Below are 23,145 nucleotides of genomic sequence, written 5' to 3' on the forward strand. Positions count from 1 at the left end.
CTGGACCAAGTCGACACTTCCCATGTGACAAGTCCTTAAGACCTTTGAACAAGAGACCAACTCAGAAATCCCTAAAGTACGATCGATTGAATAGTTTCATTATATACACTATCATACCTTTTATCAATTTTTGAAAAAGTATATATAAATTTCTAATAAAAAATTTATTTTGATTGTTTAAATACATACGTCAGTGCTTTGAACGTACGTATATCGTTAGGCGATGATGTTCGATCGTCTCCCCAAAGTCATTATCCGATAAGATTATTTTATCGAATAAAAATTAGTTTTTAAAATATAATAAGACATATTGTGGCAAAAATCCAAATTACGGATAACACATTTTTCCTCTCCATTTTTTAAATCATTTTATATTTCAAACATCATTAATTCACCTTTAAAAGTTTCTATTTAAATATTGTTTTCATTGGGAAAGCACGACAAGGATTGCTTATTAAAAATATAGCTCAAAATTTAAAAAATACTTGAAAGCTCAATTATATTGAAAATGGTCCCAAGTTATTGTAGCAAACTCAAAAGGAACACTGAAAAGAAAACCCCAAATTATTAGCTAAGAAAAAAACGCCGTATTGTTAGAAAATTGTCTATCTTTAAGCAGGAAATTTTGCACCAAGTAACAAATTTTCAAAAGATCCATTAATTTCTTGTTTAAGCAAAACTCTTCCAAAAATCCATCTTATAAGCCAAGTAAGCCTGACTGATCACCCAACAACCAATCTTCGTTTCCATTTCAGAAACCTCACCCAAAAAAAATCCCATCATGGCTTCTGAAACCTCAAACTCCCCGATCAAAACAATCGTCGTGTTAGTTCAAGAAAACCGCTCCTTCGATCACATGCTAGGTTGGATGAAAACCCTGAACCCCGAAATCAATGGCGTAACCGGACAAGAATCGAATCCGATATCTACCACGAATCTGGACTCAGACCAGCTCTTCTTTGGATCCGGGTCACACTTCGTCGACCCCGATCCCGGCCACTCCATTCAAGACATATACGAACAAATATTCGGCGTTCAGTGGAAAGTAGACCAGCAGCTTCAGCCAACCATGAAAGGGTTTGCCCAGAATGCTGAAAGGAAACAAAGTGGCATGTCAACTACGGTGATGAACGGGTTTAAACCCGAATATATACCCGTTTACCAAGAGCTGGTGGAGGAGTTCGCAGTGTGCGACCGGTGGTTCGCAGCCGTGCCAGCCTCGACTCAGCCGAACCGGCTGTTTGTACACTCGGCCACGTCGCATGGGGCTACAAGTAATGATACAAAGCATTTGATCGAAGGGTATCCGCAGAAAACTATATTTGAATCGTTGGATGAAGAGGGTTTCTCGTTTGGAATATATTATGAGTATCCTCCAGCTACACTTTTCTACAGGTTAATCATTTTTTTGGAATTTAATGACTCTTTTTTTTTAAAATCTATTTCATTTCATTATTTTCTTGATCTTTTAAGTGAAAATTAAATAATATTGAGCTGAATTTTTTAAATTATTTTTTTAATATTAATGAACTAAATAAATATATGTTAAGATAATTATATTAGAGTTCTTTAATTTAAGAAAAAGAGTCGAAAATGAGGAATTTAATTACTTAATTCAACGTATTCAAAATTTAAAATTTTCTATTGTAATATGACGTTTAATTTACAGATTATATTCACAGGTAAATCAAAAAGAAAAACAGAAAAAAAATAAATCAAATATTGTGTTCACATTTGTGAATTCCAGTCTATTGCACCCATTTAATAATTTTTGAATGAATGAATAAATATAGAACTTATAATGGCACAAAATATATAATATTCGGACTAATGGCACAAAACATTCTTAAAATTTATTATTTATTTAATATGAATGAACGAATATAGAACTAATCGCACAAAGTATATAATATTCGGATAATTATTCGGAAGTTGGTTGCGTGTCATAATCAAGGGTTTTTTCAAGAAATTGATTTTTTTTTAATTTCAATAATAAAGTAGAAAGTAGAGTTTTGCAAAAATAAAGCAAAACGTTATCATCAATGACGGACGATGCTATATATTCTGCAGCGTCTGTCACTAATAAGCGATGCTTCTAGGCGTCGCCAAATTAATCGACCGCTTAGGCCGTCTGGAAGTTGCATATGCGGTTGTGTATTTATTTTTTTTAAAAAAATATCAAAATAATAAATTAAAACCTTGACTCTAGTTTAAAGTTTAAAACCTAAACGCTAAACAAAGCACAAGCGAGAACAAGCAGCAAAGAAGTTGGAAAAATATTGAAGAAATTTAAGTTTCAGGTTGTAGTAAAAACATATGATGTGGTTGATTGATCTATAAAAATTTATTAATATCTATATATTATTAATTTTTTTATTACAACTTTAAATATTATAAGAATACAAAAACATAATACACATGAATGTCCCAAGAGATTTCAGCTTAAAAAAATCGCCTAGACGCTAGACGGTAGGTAGTCACCCGTCTACCGTATTTTAGAACACTAGGAAAAATGCATGCATATATACTTGTCAAATGTACATGATCCAGAAAAATTCCTTAATTTCCCGCTAATCAATTTTAAATTGTTGCAATTTTTTGTAGGAATCTTAGGAAGCTAAAGTACATAAAAAATTTCCATCAATTTGATCTGAGTTTCAAGAGACACTGTGCAGAGGGGAAGTTGCCAAACTATGTAGTGATTGAACAAAGATATTTCGATCTTAAAATTCTTCCAGGAAACGACGATCACCCATCTCATGACGTATACGAGGGCCAAAAATTCGTGAAAGAAGTGTACGAAGCCTTGAGGGGTAGTCCTCAATGGAATGAGATGTTGTTCATAATTGTGTATGATGAGCATGGTGGATTCTTTGATCATGTCCCGACTCCGGTGGCAGGCGTCCCTAGCCCAGATGGGATTGTGGGTCCAGACCCTTACAAGTTTTCGTTTGATCGTTTGGGAGTTAGGGTTCCGGCCATTATTGTTTCTCCATGGATTCAGAAAGGAACTGGTAACGAATTTGATCGTGTAAAGATCATACAAGCACAAACACATGTTTTTTTCACAATTAAGGTTATCGGCCTACTTGAGCTGAATCAAGGATAACAATTTGTTTAAAATTTTACTTACTTTCTACTTATTTTTTGACAATTGATCTTACTAAAAAAACAACAATATAATCAATCATCCGTAGATTTTCAATAATTTCGATTTTAATGATGATTATGCAGTTTTGCATGGGCCTTCAGGGCCATATCCCACTTCAGAATTCGAACACTCTTCAATACCTGCAACTGTGAAGAAGATTTTCAATCTGAAGTCTTTTCTAACGAAGCGTGACTCATGGGCTGGCACTTTTGATGTTGTGCTGACCAGAAACACCCCAAGAACAGATTGTCCAGGTAAATTTTCATTACTTAATTCAGACCCACCTTGCATATATATACTATGTTTGAGTCTTGCCACACACATTCGAAGGTTAAAAAAAACCCATGCATGCCATTGGAATTTGGAAATCATACGTCTAACTGTTTTGATCTACTAACTTATCTGGTTTTGAGTTTTAATCCACTACTCATTCAAATTTTGGTTTGATGCACTATTTTTTAGTTTCAAGCTATTTTGGTCTGAATGCTCAATTGACCTTTGATATGTCATCGATATATTTCTAGTACAACATTAATATTTTTCGGTGTCAAATCAGTATTCATATGAATTAGAACTAAAAGCCAATGAATATCAAAGTTACTCTACCAAAACCGAAATTTGTAGACTAACTGTACCAAAACCCAAAATAGACAAGTTAGTAGGCAAAAAATTATTTTCTTTTTTTAGATCAGGAATCGTGAACCATAACTCGATCCATACACTTGCAGTATCGATATTGACTAACACAAAAATGTGCAACCTATCGGATCTTTATTTTTCTGCGTAGACTAGCTACTACAGATAATCTCATCATTATTCATTCAAGTTGTATTTCGAACATTTCACTCAAGTATCCATAATATTCGCCGACATTTAATTTTTTTTTTCTTGAAGGGATATATGATGCATGCATTGATTTTCCAGTGAAAGTCCTTAATTGACTTCAAGTTTTCTTGTAGAAACCTTATCAAAGCCAATAAAATTGCTAGAAGCCGAGGCGAAAGAGGACTCAAAGTTAAGCGAGTTCCAGGAGGAGTTGGTGCAAATGGTAGCGGCGTTAAGTGGAGATCGTGTGAAGGACATTTTCCCACACAAGCTAGTCGAAAACATGACTGTATCGAACGGGGTAGAGTGCGTGCATAATGCTTTCAAAAAATTCTTGGATGAATGTGAGAAACATAATCAAAATGGGGCTGATGGATCCACAATTGTTTTCAAGAATACTGCAATTACAAAGGAGTCAACGAATGTCAGCGATAAAACTGAAGAACCATCAAAGAAAAAGTCCAAATCATTTGCGGCTAAGTTATTTTCATGCATAGTTTGTAATCACCGTTGATCAGTTAGTTCTATTTTTGTTTCTTTGCAATATGAAATATACTTTAATTTGTTTCTATATTAATTTAATATTTTATATATGATTATATGTTAGTGCTATTGAAAATGTCGATGTGTTTAATTATTCCTGTATATTTCTTGATATCCAAACAATCCAACATAACATTTGGTTGAGAAACTCGTGTAGTGTACTATTTATTCTTGTGATTATTACTGTCATACTTGATTACTATTAATTACAGTTTATAGATCGTGTCTGGTCTGGTGAGCTATGCAATCCTCTGATATCAGAGCGGGTTGGACAAAACTTTGATGTGGATCTGCACAAATGAACATAAGTTGGAGGGTGTCAGAGATGTTTTTGGCGTAGTCCCTCCGATACTTAAATCGGTATTGGGACAAAACTTAAATTTGTTATAAAAGTAGGGATGAGTGATAATAATTAATGAAAGAACTCTAGTAAGACAAGTTCCTTAAGATTCGAGATTCGTTATAAGATTCTAGACATATTTTGAAATTTGAATAAATTAAATTATGATATTTTTGAGATTCTATCCTTACCAAAAAAGATTTGCCCATGTATAGGAGTATCTAAATCGAACGTGACCCACCAACCCAACATGGTTCGACACGAAAAAAATAAGTTTGGGTTTGGGGTTTTCGGGTTCGGGACAGGTCGGGTTGGACTTGATATCTGACTCGAAAATATAATCGGGTTAGAGTCAACTCGGGTCGGCCCGAAAATTTTAACTTTTTTTAAAAAAATATATCTATAATTAATAAATATTGCCTAGATTTTTATATATTGTATGTTTTAAAAAATATTTACTATATATTAATATCATAAATTTTCATAATTTAATATTTATTTTTACATTTTTTATTTTTTAAATAATTTTTTATTTGATTTAGTCCATATACTTTAATTTTTTACAATTATACTTTCAAATTTTAAATAAGAGAGATTTTGTTATTATGTGTTTAAATTAAAATATTATTTTTTTTAATTTTATTTAATTTTAAAAACATTTAAAAAATTCAAAATCGGGTTAAGTCGGGTTCAGATTGTGAGTTTTCGGATTGAGCAATGTTTAAATAGTACTATGTTTCAACCCGACACACCCGAATTGACACTCCCCTACTCATGTATTTATATCTAGGGGACTTTATCTTATTGCAATATTTGAATATGGGCTCCGCTCGAATGACTATGATAAAAAGCTCGACTCTAGCTCTGAGCCTTTTCCTTCATGTAATGATTCTTGAGGTGAGATCGGGTTTGGCATGGTTTCCTATGAAGGAGCGGATATGATGGCTAGTCTCGTACCTATATCATATCTTACCCAGCCCCTGCTCCGCTGGGTAAGATATGATCAAGGGTGAGGCTCGAGTCAGAAGCGGTATGGATTTTGCATGTTAAAGGAATTGAAGGGCATTACTCGGCTCTTCCATGTTGCGACTCTTATGTTCTTTCCATGATGCGGGTCTTCCATGGATTTGCTATTTCCATGATGCGTCCATATATATGCTTTTTCATGGATGTACTCTTCCCATGGTCGATATAGATATGAATAGGAAGAGCATGATTTTGCTTCGAGAAAGACCAAACATACTTACAGGGGCGTCAATAATTATAGGCCCAAAATAGATATATTACTACTATTTTAGCATGTTGTATACATACTTAACATCATTCTTAAACTTAAGAGTTATTTACATTAACTAATAATCCTTAAGCCATCTCCAGCTCATTACAAATCTTAGCGCAACATTAACTTTAAGATAGTGAAATTTCTACACCAAATATAAAACTCATCAACTCTAAACTCTACACTAAAAGGAATATTATCAAAATATTTCTTATTGTTTTATTTACATTTAATTTATTCCCTAAATATTTATCCACACATTAATTATATAAATACATTAGTTTATGTTGAATTAATTTCTATAATGAAGTTTTTTAAAATATTTAAATTTAAATAACTAACTAAATCTATTTAAACAATTAATTTAAGAACTTTAATTATTAAAATTTATTATTTTAAATAATTAAACTTATCACTTAATTTAATGCAAAAATAAATTTACGATTAAACTTATCACCCGTATTAACACCTCTACTCATATATTTTATATTTAGGGGACTTTATCTTATTTCAATATTCGAATGGGCTCTGCTCGAATGACTATGATAAAAATCTCAACTCTCAGAACCTTTTCCTTCACGTAATGCTTCCCGAAGTAAGATCGGGCAGCCATGTTAGGATCAAGGAGCAGGGGCTTGGATAAGATAGGATCGTGGGTGAGGCTCAGGTCGGAACCGGTATGGATTTTTGCGTGCTAAAGGAAGGGCATGACTCGGATCTTCCATGTTGAGGCTCTTGCATGGTGCGAGTCTTCTGTTCTTTCCATGAAGCGGCTCTTCCTTGAATCTTCTCTTCCCATGGCGTGTCTCTTCCATGTATATGCTTTTTCATGGATCTGCTATTCCCATGGTGCGGATCTCTTATGTTCGATAGAGGTATGCACAGTGTTTGAGCTTATGGATTGTATTGAGCATACCTAGGTAAATGTCATTGGATGCAATTTACCTTCACATCAAGATTTATAATATATCCCTTGGAATGAAGTAAATAAACAGACTACTCTTTATACCTAAGGGAGTACAATTGGAAAAAAGTTGCACTTGTAAAAGAATAGAGTTTCTTGTAAAAAGAATCTCGGTAAAAATGAGATGTAAGTTGTGTGTGAAAGTCCATAGTAATCAGAAAATAGAGAAACCGGTGGTCGAATTTTCCATCTCCAAGGAAAAACACTCCGATCTACTATCATAAAAATTCTCAATTCGCCTTTTGGTGCTTCAACTCTTACATAAAGTTCTTGTTTCGACAATTCAAAAGTTGGAGAAGGTTTTAGTGGTGGGCAAATAAAGGAATGAAATCCTATTTCTGTCTAAAAGAGGAGAATGTATGGAGCTGAAGAAAATAAGATGAAAAATCTGAATGTGCATATTTTGATCTATCATTATACCCCTTGATCCAAATGATATGTGTCTGCTGGTTGGTAATTAGTGGTACAAGGGATGCATGAGAAAGAAATTTCCACTGACATGTTGATTGAAATCTCTTACAACCTTTGAAAATGGACCTATTTGAAATGCATGACTCTAGAAGCAATATTGAACACACATACTACAAGTCCACGCTTAATAGGATGTGTGAATATGAACATTGTGTGTTGATGGATAGAAAATATGTTGGATATTCGCTGAGGCATAACTATGAACCATGAATGCACCATTGAGATACATTTTTTATTTTGTTGTGTTTTGTCTTGTAACATAATTTTGCTTGAGGAAGAGCAAAAAGTTAGTATGTAGAGGATGATTTTATGTATTCTATCATGTCATGTTAAGTCACATTAATGCATATTTTGTTTAGATTGTGTTTATAGTTAGTTTATTTTATTATATGTTATTCATTGTATTTGTTTTTCATGTTTTTGGGTTTAATTAATTATAGGTAATGTGTCAAGAAAGTGGATTTCAGAGGCCAAAGTCAAGGAGTGTGCTCTAGGGTGGGTGGAACTGCCTGCCCTAGCGCTCACAAGAAGAAAAACAGAGTAGATTTGAGAGCCAGACGCACTGGGGCAAACAATTTCGGTCGCCCTAGCGCGTACAAGAAATATGAAAATTAAACTTGCGCAAAGATTGCGCTGGGGCAGGCAATTCCAGCTGCCCCAGTGCGATTAGGAAGGAAAAAATATTTATTGATTTCTTTCCAACTTTCTTGATGGCCACCTAATTGGAAAGCCCTAGTACATGGTTTAAGGGAATTTTTTGATAGCTTGTGAGTTTTCATCAGTTAGAGAGAGTCGTCACATGCAAGGAAAAGAACCGGAGTCAAGGAAACTTGAAAAATTCGAGATTTTCGTGTTCTGTGTCTTTTGTTCTCATCTAATCTAGTATTTTTAATTTGAAAACTTTATTTAATTATTGTTGGAATATTTTATTATGATGTTCAGTAGCTAAATATTTAATTTGTTGGAATTTAAGGGGATTCCACCGCGGAAATTTGTTCTATATAATTTGACATTCGACTTTTGCATTTATTTGATTGTGTTATTGTTTTTCACTTGATTATCAAAGCCTAGCTAACTTTGATAAAATTTCATATTGTGAATGAAGTCGAAAGAATAGTTTGCAATATGAACGAGTAACACAATATGTGGATTTACAATAGGCATAGATATATGAAATTGAATCTACGTTGATAGTTATAGTTCAATAGGTCAAATGCTAGGGAATTCCATGAATCATGTATACAACTCACATTGCTAAATAATTAAATATATTTAATTACTTTATTGTGTCGAATTAGTTTAGCATATCTTGATAGATAATATTAATAATTTATGCGATCCTGTCAAAAGCCGGAACAAAATTCGAAGTCGATTATATAAATTTGTAAGGGGTAGGTGAACCGAGATTCGCAAAATTTTTTACGTCAGTTTGATTTTTAAAATTTCATTTGAAAATTTCTATCTTTACTTATTCCTTGCATTACATTTTGCCTTTAATTTATTGAATAACTCAAAATTCAAATTTGCGTCTACATTTTACTAAAGATTAATTTTGAAAGCAATAATCGTGCAATACAGTCTCTGTGAGATGATATTCATACTTTGTACATTATATTATAACTTGACTCGTGCACTTGATACATTTCGATCATAAAAGATTAAAATTTTATTTGAAAATTTATTGCGCAAGAAAAGCTGGATCAATTTTTGTTATATTTATTGTAAATTCCAGATACAAGATTACAAGACTCCGAATATGATGGAAACTGAGAATGGAAATTACGATTTAGGGGTCCACAGGTAGTATCATAGTCCCTGCTTATCGTGAAATTATTTTGAGTAATAGAATAAAATCCATAAGATTTTATAATTTTGGGATTTTTATAGCTTTGAATTATAGTGAAAGCCTCTAATATATACCTTTATGTCCAGACCTTTCGGATAATGTGTGGCGCCCAGTTTAGGAATTCATAATTATTCCCTTACTAAGTGCCACATTTTTTACAGTCTTTCTTTATTGAACTGCTATCTTTAATTTTTCTATTATTATTATTAAAAAGATATTGTAGATAAAAATTTGAATATTTTCGTCTATCATTAAAAGATTATATACAAATATTTACATTCTTATTTCAAATATGTACAATTATTTTACAGCGGAAGTTTAACATTTATTTATAAACAGATCATCCCAACTTTCAAATGCTCTTATTTCAGCTTCAGTTATTTTCCTCCTGTTCCAATTCTGGGGTTCCTGTGTCTGGAAATTACAATAGACGAAAAGAAACAGAGGATTAAGTCTTTAAGGACTTAGTGAGTTTAAATTAGTATATAGCTTTTAAATAAATTTTATGCATGAAGTAATAGGCATAACAATTTAGATGTCATGAATGCTGTGCAATGGAATAATAGATAAATGAAAATTTCATAAATTAACATTGGTGGCTCTAATTGAGCACTTTTTACGAGCCAGGTGAACCATTCTCCGGACCGAAAATTCGGTGCGCGTTGTTCAGATGAACCATATACCCGGGACTTTTGACCCGTTGTTCATTGGACTCATTTTCCGGGCCGAAGTCACGTTGTCCAGTTGACTCAATTTCCGGTCCGAAATTCGTTGTCCATGACTCCATTCATTAACGATATATCAATTCATTCATAAATATGCAAGAAAATATATCAGTAATGAAAGGAACTATGGGTGATATTTGAACATTAAATAAATGCTATTGAAATTTTCAGGCCAAATGCCAAAGGTTTTAATAGAATAATGAATAATAATTTCCTCACCTGATAACTCACAGTTTAGGCTGGATTAATAATCCGAGTTGCTGGAGCAAGTCCTAAAAATATATTATGGATGATATTTATATGTTAGAGTTTTTAAGTAACTAGTTGATCATTTCCAGTTTATTTTTTGTTCAAAATTTAACCCGGTTGATTTTACTTAAGTTTGCAAAATTCATATTAATTAGAAGATATCTTCAAACATTACAAAAGTTGGCCAAAAAGTCGGAAATATCACCAGAAAAGTTCGGCCGCCGGAAAACCGGCGATACGACGGCGCGTGCAGTACACGCGCCGGCGGTTCCGGCGCGTGAGTGGTCTTCCAGCAGCCACACGCGGCCGGTTTTTTTCCAGCATATGCAACTTTTTATAATCTTGAATTCTTATGTTGAAAGTATTTTCAAATTGCTACCCGATCAATACCAGATTTAAATATCGTCGTATGATTAACTAAGGTATTTCGGCATTATGAAAATGTTAGTTCCGGCAATATTTTGGGATGACGGGCAGTATGTACCTTATCTATGCAACAAGAGGTACAACTTTCATGTTCAAGCTGACCTCTAGTTTGGTGTGTAGCTATAAGAAAAATGAGCTAAAAGTACCTAGCTTAAATACGGGATACCTTTGCCGTTTTGCAAAATCTCTTTGTTTGATTTTCTGGTTTTTGAGCGATCCTTTTACGTCAGCTCCAGTGCTATATTGTTTTATGATATGTGGTGAATAGTTGATGATTTATTGGAATTTTTCGGAAAANCATTACTTAACATATATGTTGAGCTCAATCATAATATTTTATTAAATTTATTAGATTTTGGGTATTTGATTTTGGAATGAGAACCTCATAGTGCTTGATGAATTTTTAAGTGTATTGTGATGTATTTTAATGTATTTCTAGATACTTTGGACAAATAAAATTTGTACCCACAAATAATGTGTTAAATTTTAAAAATGAAAATAGTAAAATTTATACTAATAAAAATGCATTTATGCACCTTGGTTTTTAGGGTGTCACATAATGAATAAAAAAATAAGATAAAATGCCAGACCCAAAATTTGAAAATTATGAGATCAATGAGTTTTTGATAAAAATGTATTGGTAGTACTGTACGAATTTTTTCTAAATTGATATTGATTTATATCTCTTGCAAACTATTGCCTTACAAAGAAACACAATTATATTTTCATTTCCTTGGATGACGTCGTCAAGAAATAGTTTAAAAATTGGAAATCAAAAAGAATCATCCTCAATCGCAAGACGAGCTAAACCCACCAACCTTGACGGAGATTGTCGCTCTCCCAAGAAATGGGAAACCAAGGAAAGGAACAACATATTACACGAAGGGAGAAAAATCCAAAAAATAATTTTTATTTATTTCAGCAGTTTATGCAGTTCTGCCGACAACCACCAGCAAGAAACTTTGGTGAAAATAATCGAGGGTTTTAGAGATTTGAAAAAACGGGTGATCAAACTCTTTAAAGATTCCCAACTCCCAACAATCTGAAGAATGACAAATCAAAATTGAAAGGCTTTTTTTTTTTTTTCCCGTTATTAACTATTTTGAGGAATATAAAGTGAACTTGTAGTGTTCAGTTCAAGGGAGCAACACATAACTAGTGGAGAGTTGTTGATCACATGTGGAAGAAAACCAACACTCCCAAAACATGGACTAACTTTCTGCATGATTTTGAGGCAAAATATATCACCCAGAAAATACGCAAAAAATGAGAACACGAATTCATGGAACTAGTTTAAGGTTCTTTAACCGTGGAACAATACGAAGCGGAATTCCACCATTTGATTCATTATGCTCTTCATTATCTGGAAGATGAGGCAAGAAATACAAAGAAATTTGTCAACGGCCTCAACCTTGATATTCATTGAGTAACCTTATCTATTGATGCCTCGAATTATAGCTCTACAGTCAACCAAGCATTGCGTGTGGTAGCAAATATCCAGCTGTTGCTCAAGAAAGAATAAGGTGAAAGAAAATATAAGACCCCTAACTCCATGGAAACAAGTAGATGGAAAAGAAGTCATGGAAAATAGACCCAACTGGAACCGAATGAGGAACCCTAAAAAAAACTTCAAGGAAACCCAGACGTCAACTATCACGAGAAATGTAGATACTGCGGTAACCCCAACCACAATGAAGAAAAATGCTGGAAGAAACATGGGAAATGTGTGGTATGCAGAAGTGACCAACATCATATTCAAGATTGCCCGAAGAAGAAGAACAAAGCCCCACTCGCACCTAAGACCAAAATTCCAGCTCGAGCATATGCACACATTGGGGAAGAAGATGACGTCAATCTCGTAGAGAAATAATGATAGGCGAGACACCCAATGAAAACATCACTTCTAAGTAGCTTGTACAAACTAAGGAATGTACTTTTCCCTAATGAATAAAAATATTTTAACTCTGCGTCATAATATTAAAAATCATGGTGATGAGAAAGAAATAAACCCATATATTCTTCATTTCCTATCACACAAGGGAATATGAGGACCATATTCCTTTAAGGGGAAGACTGTAACACCCCAAAAATGTTGAGGTGTTTTGTCAAAATTTAAATGATGAATTTAAATTAATAATCATATAAATAATAATAAATCAATAAAAATATTTATTCTAGCAAAATTTTGACATATATAATTAATTTGCCTTCACATTAGTTTACTTAATGTCTAAAAGAGTTGGAATGAAATAAATAAAAACCCATCTAAATAATATTAGTAAGTTAATTTTGTTATTCTAAAAATAAAATTTAATACTTTATATGAATATTACAAACACATAAAATATGATTCCAAAATCATATAACTTAAATAAATAAATAACAATATATATAATACAAAAACAATAAATAAAACTTAATAAACTATTAATTAATTCAAATTGTCTATTAATAATTAAAATTAATGGTTAATAGGTGTCAGCAATTTAGGCCAACACTTGCCAAATTATAAGCATAACACTTGCAAGTTTTGGACTCTAGAATGTGTCCGAAACGGGGACTTAGGAATGTGTTAAGAAAAGAGCTTGACTCTTGTTAGGAGATAATGACTCATTCATTCTAACTTCTTACTATAAATAGGTCCCATTTCAAGCATTTTATGAGAATAAATTGACCAAATTTTGTGGGTTTTAGATCTAAAATAATGAGTTTGAACAAGGAGAAAATATATGAGAAAATGGGAAAAATTAGCAAATCATCTCCAAAACTTCCGAAAAATTTACACAACACCCCTAACCTACCAAAAACCAAAGTGTATAGGACGTGTATTAATATCAAAAGTAGATTTTTCCCACAAAATTAAGAACCAAGACAAAAAGTTTCTTGAAAATTCCAGAAACCCGCGTTTAAGTTATCCATTTCAAACTCGATTTACCCCTTCTTCTTGAAAGATTTTTATTTAGGTTTAAAATAAAAAGTGTTCAATTTGTTTTATAGTTTAAGTATGTGCCAACTAATTACNTATACCAGAGATATTTTCGGGTAGAGATAGACGATAAGCCACTGTGTCTACTCGTTCTATCACTTCAAAGGGTCCAACAAATCGAGGATGCAACTTTCCTTTCTTTCCAGTACGCTTGATTCCTTTTCTTGGTGATACTTTTAGTAATACGTAATCTTCGACTTCAAATTTCAAATCTTTCCGCCTTTTATCTGCATAACTCTTCTATCGACTTTGAGCTATTTGTATTTGTTGCCTGATAAGTTGTATTTTGTCGATAGCTTCTTGTATAATGTCAGGCCTGATTGCTCGTTCTTGTCCATTCTTTTTGCCTCTCCATTCATCCATATCCCAGTTAAGAGGAGAGCGACATTTTCTTCCATATAATGCTTCATATGGTGCCATTTTTATTGAGGATTGATAACTATTGTTGTATGAAATTCAGCTAGAGGCAAATGTTTTCACCAGTTTGCCCCAAAATCCAGCACACATGCGCGAAGCATGTCTTCCAATATTTGAATGATTCGTTCAGACTGACCATCAGTTTGCGGATGTGCTGCTGTGCTAAAATTTAATTTGGTACCCAAGCATTCCTGAAGTTTTCTCCATAATCTTGACGTAAACTTCGGATCTCTATCAGATACTATGGTAGTGGGGATACCGTGTAACCGTATAATTTCCTTCTGATAGAGTTCAGCTAGTTTTTCCACCCCATATTTGTGACTTATGGGTATGAAATGTGCTGACTTGGTCAAGCGATCAACGATCACCCATATGCTATTAAAACCTCCTGGAAGCTGGGGTAATCCGGTCACAAAGTCCATAGTTATTTGATCCCATTTCCATTCTGGTATAGGAAGTGGTTGCAAAAGACCTGCTGGTCTTTGATGTTCAGCCTTTGTCATTTGACAAGATAGGCATTGTGAAATGAAATCTGCAATATCTCGGTTCATTCCTTTCCACCAGAAGTGTTTTTTAATCTCTTGGTACATCTTAGATCCTCCTGGATGAATGCCGATCCGAGACTGATGTGATTTTTCCATTATTTCCTTTTCATTGAGCTAGGCACACAAATACGGTCATGATAGCATAGTATTCCTTGTGAATTGGTGTCAGTATGGAGTTTTGAAACATCTTGGTCCAATTCTTGATTTTGCTTAATTCTGGTATGAAATTCAGGTTCAATTCTCAATCCGGCCAAGTGCCCACGAGAATGGATGTGTACCCATTCTCTTACTTCTTTCACTTCCAAACAAGCCATGCTAATCATTCTACTTAAAGCATCAGCCACTACATTAGCTTTACCTGATTGATAAAGAATTGTACAATCGTAATATTCCAAAAATTCAATCCATCTTCTTTACCTCATGTTCAACTCTTTTTGAGTAAATAAATACTTCAAGCTTTTGTGATCTGTATAAATATCAAAAGTGGAACCGTACAAATAGTGTCTCCATTTTGCTAATGCAAACACTATTGCTCCTAATTCCAGATCATGAGTGGGATAATTTAACTCATGATTCTTTAATTTTCTAGAGGCATATGCAATAACTTTATCGTTTTGCATTAATACACATCCAAAGCCTTCTTTTGAGGCATCTGTGTAAACCACAAATCCTTCTGTTCCTTCTGGTAAAGCTAATACAGGTGCACTAGTAAGCATTTCTTTTAATTTGCAAAAACTTTTCTCACACTCATCAGTCCACAAGAAAGGGTTGTCTTTGCGAGTTAGCTGTGTCGGGGGAACAGCAATTTTCGCAAAATCTTTAATGAATCTTTGGTAGTATCCTGCTAAGCAGAGAAAACTTCTAATTTCTGTGATGTTGATTGGTTGTTTCCAGCGAGATATGGCTTCTATTTTTGCAGGATCTACTTCCAGTCCTTTCTTAGAGATAAAGTGGCCAAGAAATGACACTTTTTCTAGCCAAAATTCACACTTCTGAATTTGGCATACAATTGACGTTCTTTCAAAGTTTTGAGAATCAATCGTAAATGTTGAGCATGTTCCTCATGACTTCTTGAAAATATCAAAATGTCATCTATGAATATGACAACGAATTTTTCCAAGAATGGTTGAAATATTCAATGCATCATATCCATGAAAGCTGCAGGAGCATTGGTTAATCCGAATGGCATTACCACAAACTCATAGTGTCCATAACTGGTATTAAAAGCCGTTTTGGAGATGTCATCCTCCTTAATTCGCAATTGGTAATATCCTCGTAGCAAATCAAGTTTTGAATATACTTGAGACTCTTGTAAAACATCAAACAATTCTTCGATACGCTGTAGAGGATATTTGTTTTTTATGGTAACATTGTTAAGTTCTCGATAATCAATGCACATCCTTAGAGTTTCATATTTCTTTTTGACAAATAATACAGGAGCACCCCATGGAGATGGACTAGGCCGGACATATTTCTTGTCCATGAGCTCTTGTAATTTAAGTTTTAATTCTTTTAACTCTGAAGGTGCCATTCGGTATGGAGTTTTGGTNTGAAATCAAGACGAAAAAGCAAGCTACCGAGGTATGGTTTTCTTCTGGTTTTTTAAATAATAGAATTTGACATTTGGTCTAAAATTTACAATAAAGTTTCATAACTACTTATTTTTTTTTTATATATTGTGTCATATTGTGAATTTCTTAATTTATTGGTCTTATCCTACTTCATATTGGATTTTTGGATTTGTTGGTTCTTGATTGGTTACCGATCGACCATTACTGATTGAATGCCTGAATGAATGAATTGAGTTTGGACAACGGTCAATGTACCGGATTGCTAATCCACAAGACAACGTGACTTCGGTCCAGAAATGTGATTACAATGAACAATGGGTTTAAAATCTGGTATATAGTTCATTTGAACAATGTGACTTCGGTCTAGAAATGTGAGTCCACCTTTGCTCGTAAATGATCGATTGTAGGGATCTTACTTGAGTACGTGTTGAAATGTGTTATACTGAGTATTGGTGGGAGCCATTCTTTAGCCTACGATATTCACTTCAGAGTTCTGAAAAGTTACTGTATATCATTTGATAAGATATTTCCATATCGATACGTTATTATTGATATATGTCATATCATATTGAATTTTGGATATATGATTACAAGCCTCCGAATAGGGTGGAAATTGATAATTGAAATGTTGGCTTAGCAAGAGCGTGACTTTTATGTTGAATTCTTAATTTTGTTATCTTTTGTAAAGTCAGGATTGTACAAGCTTCCGCTATTGCAAGTAAGATATAATAATGTTATTACGATTAAAAGGCCCACACTCTCCTACATGGAAAACCTAATACACGGTTTCTGAGGGAGTTATTCAGACTTTTTATAGAGAATTCACTTTCAAGATCCGCCAGACGTTAGAGAAAAAATAAGAGTGAAGGGAGCAAGGAGAAATTGAAGATTTTCACACAGCATTTCTTCTGTTCTTCACTTCTCTTAGCACTTTTAGTTTAAAAACTTTGTTCGATAAATTTATTATGACGATTGGTTGATAAATTTTTATATTTGTTGGGATTTAAGGGGATCATACCTCGAGATGTTGTTTTATTTAATTTGATTGTCGACTTTTTCTTCATACTTGATTACATTATTGTTTTTGTTTAAATTATTAAAGCGTAGCTAAATTTTATGATATTTTATATTGCAAATGAGTTTGAAACACTACAAGAAAATACCCTTTCAATAACGCACATGCGACAACGGTTTTTCACTAAAACCGTTGTCGTATGCTTTTCGACAGCGGTTTTAGTGAAAACCGTTATCGTATGTGCGTTTTTTTTAAGCAAAAGACAACGGTTTTCCAAAAACCGTTATCTTTTAGCGTTTTTTTTAGGGCTCAAAGATAACGGTTTTTAGAAAATCGTCCGTCGCTAATATTAGCGATGGTTTAGTATGTTGTCCGTCGTAAACCGTCGCTAATTAGCGATGGTTTTTGAAAAATCGTCGCAAATAGTAGCAACGTGAACGCACTTTCAACAACACCATCAATTACAACAGTTGTAAATTGCAANCTACGTCTCTCTGAGGAGGTAAAGTATTGATCTCTTTAGGAAAAACCTCTGAAAATTCTTGTACAACTGAGATTTATGAGATCTTAGTTGATCTTTTGGCTTATTTATCAAATAAGCTAGAAATCCTTGTCCGTTGTCTTTTAGTATAGCCCTAGCTTCTGCTGGTTATACTATTCCCATGGTATGGTTAGTTTTGGAAATGATTGGATGAGAAGTTTGAAGATAAACTTCTTTTGTGTAACAATTGAGCTGGGCTTGGTGTCTAAATAACCAGTCCATTCCAAGAATAATATCATAATTCTTGATAGGTAATTCAATCAAATCTACTAGATATTCTTTTTCTTGGAAGTTTAAGGGACAGTTTTTGTAAATGATGTCAGTAATCATTGTTGTCCCTAAAGGTGAGCAAATTTCGAAGCTATATGGTAGCTGCTCAAATAACAATGGTAATCTATGTACAAAAACTTTTGAGATAAAAGAATGAGTAGCTCCTGGATCAAATAAAGTTTTTGCAGAACTGAATAATAAGGTAACAGTACCTTCTACGACTGCAGTGGGGTCAACTTCCTCCTCTTTGTTTCCTAAGAGGGCATAGGCTCGAGCAGGTATATTTGGCTTTGTTGTGGGTTAAGTCTTCTGCGTTTTTTTTGGACAATCTTGAATACGGTGTTGCTCACTTCCGCAAATAAGACATTTCCCACCTTTTCTCCAGCACTTTTCTTCTTCATGATTTGGTAATCCACAATATCCACACTTTTTATTGTTGTTTTTTGGAACTTTTCCTTTGATAGCTTCTCCTTGCCTGACTGGTTGTGTTTTCTTTTCAAATTTTCTTTTCCGTTTATTATCCTCAAAAAGGTTGGGCTTCCTGATTTTCTTTTCTTCTTCCTCTTTTTTAAGAAGTGCCTTGATATCTTCTTCCACTCGTAGAGCTTAACAGCAGAAACATAACTGGTAATTTCTGTGGACAGTGTTGCCCAACGAATATCGAGCTTTAATCCTTGAACAAATTTTTTTTCTTTTTCTTACCTCATCTTCCATGTAATGTGGTGCATAATGTATAAGACGGTGGAATTCTGCTTCATATTGAGCTACGGTCATGTCACCTTGGACTAAATCCATAAATTCACGTTCTCGGGTATTTAATATAACTTGAGCTATATATTTACCTTCAAATTCTTGCAGAAAATTGTCCCACGTTTTGGGGTGTGATTCTTTGTCCACTTATGTTCCACCGTATGCCACAAGTTATGAGCTGCTTCTTCAAATAAATAAGTGGAAAAATTCACCTTTTGTTCTTCAGAATAATTAAGAATAGAGAATATTTTGTTGATTTTGCTTAGCCAAGATTCTACTTGATACGCATCTGGTTTGTCTTCAAACTTTGGCGGTTTGAATCTCAAAAATCTCTCAAGAGCTCGATCNTTTTTTTAGGGCTCAAAGATAACGGTTTTTAGAAAATCGTCCGTCGCTAATATTAGCGATGGTTTAGTATGTTGTCCGTCGTAAACCGTCGCTAATTAGCGATGGTTTTTGAAAAATCGTCGCAAATAGTAGCAACGTGAACGCACTTTCAACAACACCATCAATTACAACAGTTGTAAATTGCAAACGACAACAGATAAAATCCGTTGTCGTTTGCCGTTTTTGTTGTAGTGAAAGAATATTTTGCAACAGAAACTGTAAGCTCCAAAATACGATAACGTAATCCAACCATGCATCAAATCTAAGAAAAATGGAAAATGCCTAATTAAATTTTTTTGATTGCATTAATTAAATATGATAGACGTGTTTACATGTTAAAAATATGAATTTCAGTGTTTTCAAGGGTTATTCGAGACGCGACCGAGGAACGAAAACCGAGGACTTTAAATGAAAAATATTTTTATTAAATAATTATTTAATATATGGTATATTAATATGTAATTTTCGAAAATGGTGTCTTTTGATGTATTTTTACGTGTCGAGTCATATTTTAAACCGATAATCGATTTTTGACAAAAACAAAGACTTTTGGAGGCTCGGTTAATATTTTAAAAACTTTTCTAAATGAGATATTTTTCTTACATTCTAATGGGCCTAGTTGGCCTATTATACTAAGGTTATTGGGCCTAGTTATCTACCCAAATATTTTTATCTAAAACATGGCTTCCAAACCGTAAACCCTACGCAATCACACGCCTAAAAAATTAGAAGAAAACTAGGGTTTTCTTCCCTTGCAACACACACACACACACACACACACCAAACTTATTGATTTATCATAAATGCATGACTTTAAGGGGGATATCGAATCATAAAGCCCTACTAATAGGATAATAGTCAATTAGTCTTTGAGTACTAAACTGACAGTTAACCTCACAACCAAATTAATAGAAAGTACTCTCAATCCAACTGATCTTATCATTTAATATTGCTTTAATAATTCATTTAAATTCGATTATTAACCTTTATTAGCGACTTAATTAAAAAAAATAGTTTTTTCGCAAAATTTTTAGATTACAAAAAATTTGATTGACTGCGTAACACATACCCCTTATGTTACTAGATCAAAAGTCGCATATGTTAAATAATTTAAATCCTTAAATCTCTCATTTTACCTTTGCATCTTCTCATTCAAACATATTTGCTCTCAAAATTCTCTCTTTTTTTCACCTCAAAAATCGTCAAATTTCTATATCTAAGAACATATTTAGATATGGCCGCTCCAGCAACTCCTTATATCATGAACTTGCTTGCAGTCGATTTCAAATCAATTTATTTTATGGAAGATGCTGATGTTTCTCAAGTCTTCAAAGCTATAAAGTCATCTGGACTCGGAACTTTTCTCCGTTCTTCTTTGGACATCTACGAGGAAGAGCAGAAGAGTTTCTACATCAGAGGGGTAGTAACTAAAGATGTGAAGATATTGATGCCACTGGAAAATGATAGTTTTTTAATTGAGCAAGATTATTTTTCTACACTATTTCAGTTGCCTACTGTTGGATTCTCATGATTCAAAAATGAGATGAAATCTGTTGGATTCGCCATCCCTCTAAGCATATTGTTTGAAGACTCAGGAGCCTTACTGAGAAACTCGGTAACTTTGCACAAGTTCAAGGCTTTCACTGCACCAAACATCCTTTCTCTTAGGCCTAAAGGACAGGCACTGAACATCTCTTATGCTAGGATGTTGGCCATCAAAAAAGAAATCGGAGAAGAACATGCTACTGAAAAGAAACGATTTTATAAGAAGAGAAGCAAGGCAACTTGACCCAAGCCAAAGAAGAAACCTATTCTACAATCCAGTGACTCTGAGGTAACAACTCATTCTCCTGTTCCGAAAAGGCCAGAACAACAAAGTCAAGCCAGTGCCTTCACAAATCAAGGCATTACTTATCTCTCAGATACAAGTGGCTGAGGAAATTGAAAACAAGGCTACTGACCAGCAAGATGAAAAACTGAAACTGATGGCGGTGGCATCCCTACCTCGAAAAATCAGTATTCCAATGTCTTTCCCTCCTCCAAGACCAACAAAAAGAGTAATCATTCAAGATCTCATCCAATCCACCAGGTCGGGACTGGTCTCTACCTTCTCTACAGATATTGGGAAAGGAAAAGTTAAGATGGTTGAAGTTCAAGTCTCAGAACCTTTATCAACTGTCCAAACTCAAATATATCTATTGATGGATGAATTAGATGAATTCGTTGCGTAAAAGATTAAATTCTTTGATGAATGAGTGAAATTCGGGACAGTCATCTTTGCATCAAAATTAAGGAAAAAAGATGCGCTAAAGAGGTTCATAGCATTAGAGAAATAAGTTATATATCAAGTCAATATTGTATTCATAGATGAAGCTCTTCAACAAAGAGATTGTCTTCTAGATCTTCTCAAGATTCAGAAGCTGGCAACAGTTTTATGCCCAACAAATATCCAATAATGATCCATATTGCCCAACTGCTTTTGATGATATAGTTGTGATAAATCAACTAGATATAGACCTGGTATTCCTGTAGAATAAGGTCAAATTCTGAGAGAATTATCAAAAAATATTGAGCCAGTTTATGNGTTTTGGTCTATTGTTGTGTTCATGATTCCAGGATATTCTACAAAAAGGGCTGTTACATATGGTGGAATATTGTTAGTCAAGCTACTACCTCCGGTTTCAAATGTGCTAGTGATGGGAGGAGCTGTGGTCTGATTAGCTTGATTTGTGTAAGATGGACCGATAACACCAAGTTCCATTCCGTGGATAGATTGATAAACCAGTTCACGTCCATGTATGATTAAGTGGTCAATGTGGATCGAAGGGTGTGAGACTCCTTTTAAGAAACTAATCAAACCTCGGTCATAAAATTCATGCATGTCTAGTAAGTATATAAGAGTGCGGTCTCTTTCATACAANCTGATAGGATAATAGTCAATTAGTCTTTGAGTACTAAACTGACAGTTAACCTCACAACCAAATTAATAGAAAGTACTCTCAATCCAACTGATCTTATCATTTAATATTGCTTTAATAATTCATTTAAATTCGATTATTAACCTTTATTAGCGACTTAATTAAAAAAAATAGTTTTTTCGCAAAATTTTTAGATTACAAAAAATTTGATTGACTGCGTAACACATACCCCTTATGTTACTAGATCAAAAGTCGCATATGTTAAATAATTTAAATCCTTAAATCTCTCATTTTACCTTTGCATCTTCTCATTCAAACATATTTGCTCTCAAAATTCTCTCTTTTTTTCACCTCAAAAATCGTCAAATTTCTATATCTAAGAACATATTTAGATATGGCCGCTCCAGCAACTCCTTATATCATGAACTTGCTTGCAGTCGATTTCAAATCAATTTATTTTATGGAAGATGCTGATGTTTCTCAAGTCTTCAAAGCTATAAAGTCATCTGGACTCGGAACTTTTCTCCGTTCTTCTTTGGACATCTACGAGGAAGAGCAGAAGAGTTTCTACATCAGAGGGGTAGTAACTAAAGATGTGAAGATATTGATGCCACTGGAAAATGATAGTTTTTTAATTGAGCAAGATTATTTTTCTACACTATTTCAGTTGCCTACTGTTGGATTCTCATGATTCAAAAATGAGATGAAATCTGTTGGATTCGCCATCCCTCTAAGCATATTGTTTGAAGACTCAGGAGCCTTACTGAGAAACTCGGTAACTTTGCACAAGTTCAAGGCTTTCACTGCACCAAACATCCTTTCTCTTAGGCCTAAAGGACAGGCACTGAACATCTCTTATGCTAGGATGTTGGCCATCAAAAAAGAAATCGGAGAAGAACATGCTACTGAAAAGAAACGATTTTATA

The 23,145-nt window shown here is 33.8% G+C and overlaps 1 protein-coding gene across 1 annotated transcript; it reads left to right on the forward strand.

Moving 5' to 3' along the window:
- The first annotated feature begins 599 nt into the window (after positions 1 to 599).
- LOC140987369 (non-specific phospholipase C4-like) lies at positions 600 to 4,633 on the forward strand. The gene is made up of 4 exons (XM_073455841.1): positions 600 to 1,395; positions 2,605 to 3,014; positions 3,235 to 3,405; positions 4,111 to 4,633. Exons 1-4 carry the CDS (start codon positions 782 to 784, stop codon positions 4,488 to 4,490), a joined length of 1,575 nt encoding a protein of 524 aa, XP_073311942.1. The 5' UTR covers positions 600 to 781; the 3' UTR covers positions 4,491 to 4,633.
- Positions 4,634 to 23,145: the final 18,512 nt, after the last annotated feature.

Source organism: Primulina huaijiensis, chromosome 11 (assembly GCF_012295235.1).
Source record: "Primulina huaijiensis isolate GDHJ02 chromosome 11, ASM1229523v2, whole genome shotgun sequence".
Lineage (NCBI taxonomy): Eukaryota > Viridiplantae > Streptophyta > Magnoliopsida > Lamiales > Gesneriaceae > Primulina > Primulina huaijiensis.

What these genes read in the sequence shown, in the direction of transcription:
- LOC140987369 (XM_073455841.1), top strand. Translation starts at nt 782, where the DNA reads ATGGCTTCTGAAACCTCAAACTCCCCGATCAAAACAATCGTCGTGTTA. An exon ending in CCAGCTACACTTTTCTACAG is followed by an intron (nt 1,396 to 2,604) that starts GTTAATCATTTT and finishes AATTTTTTGTAG; the next exon opens with GAATCTTAGGAAGCTAAAGT. An exon ending in ATGGATTCAGAAAGGAACTG is followed by an intron (nt 3,015 to 3,234) that starts GTAACGAATTTG and finishes ATGATTATGCAG; the next exon opens with TTTTGCATGGGCCTTCAGGG.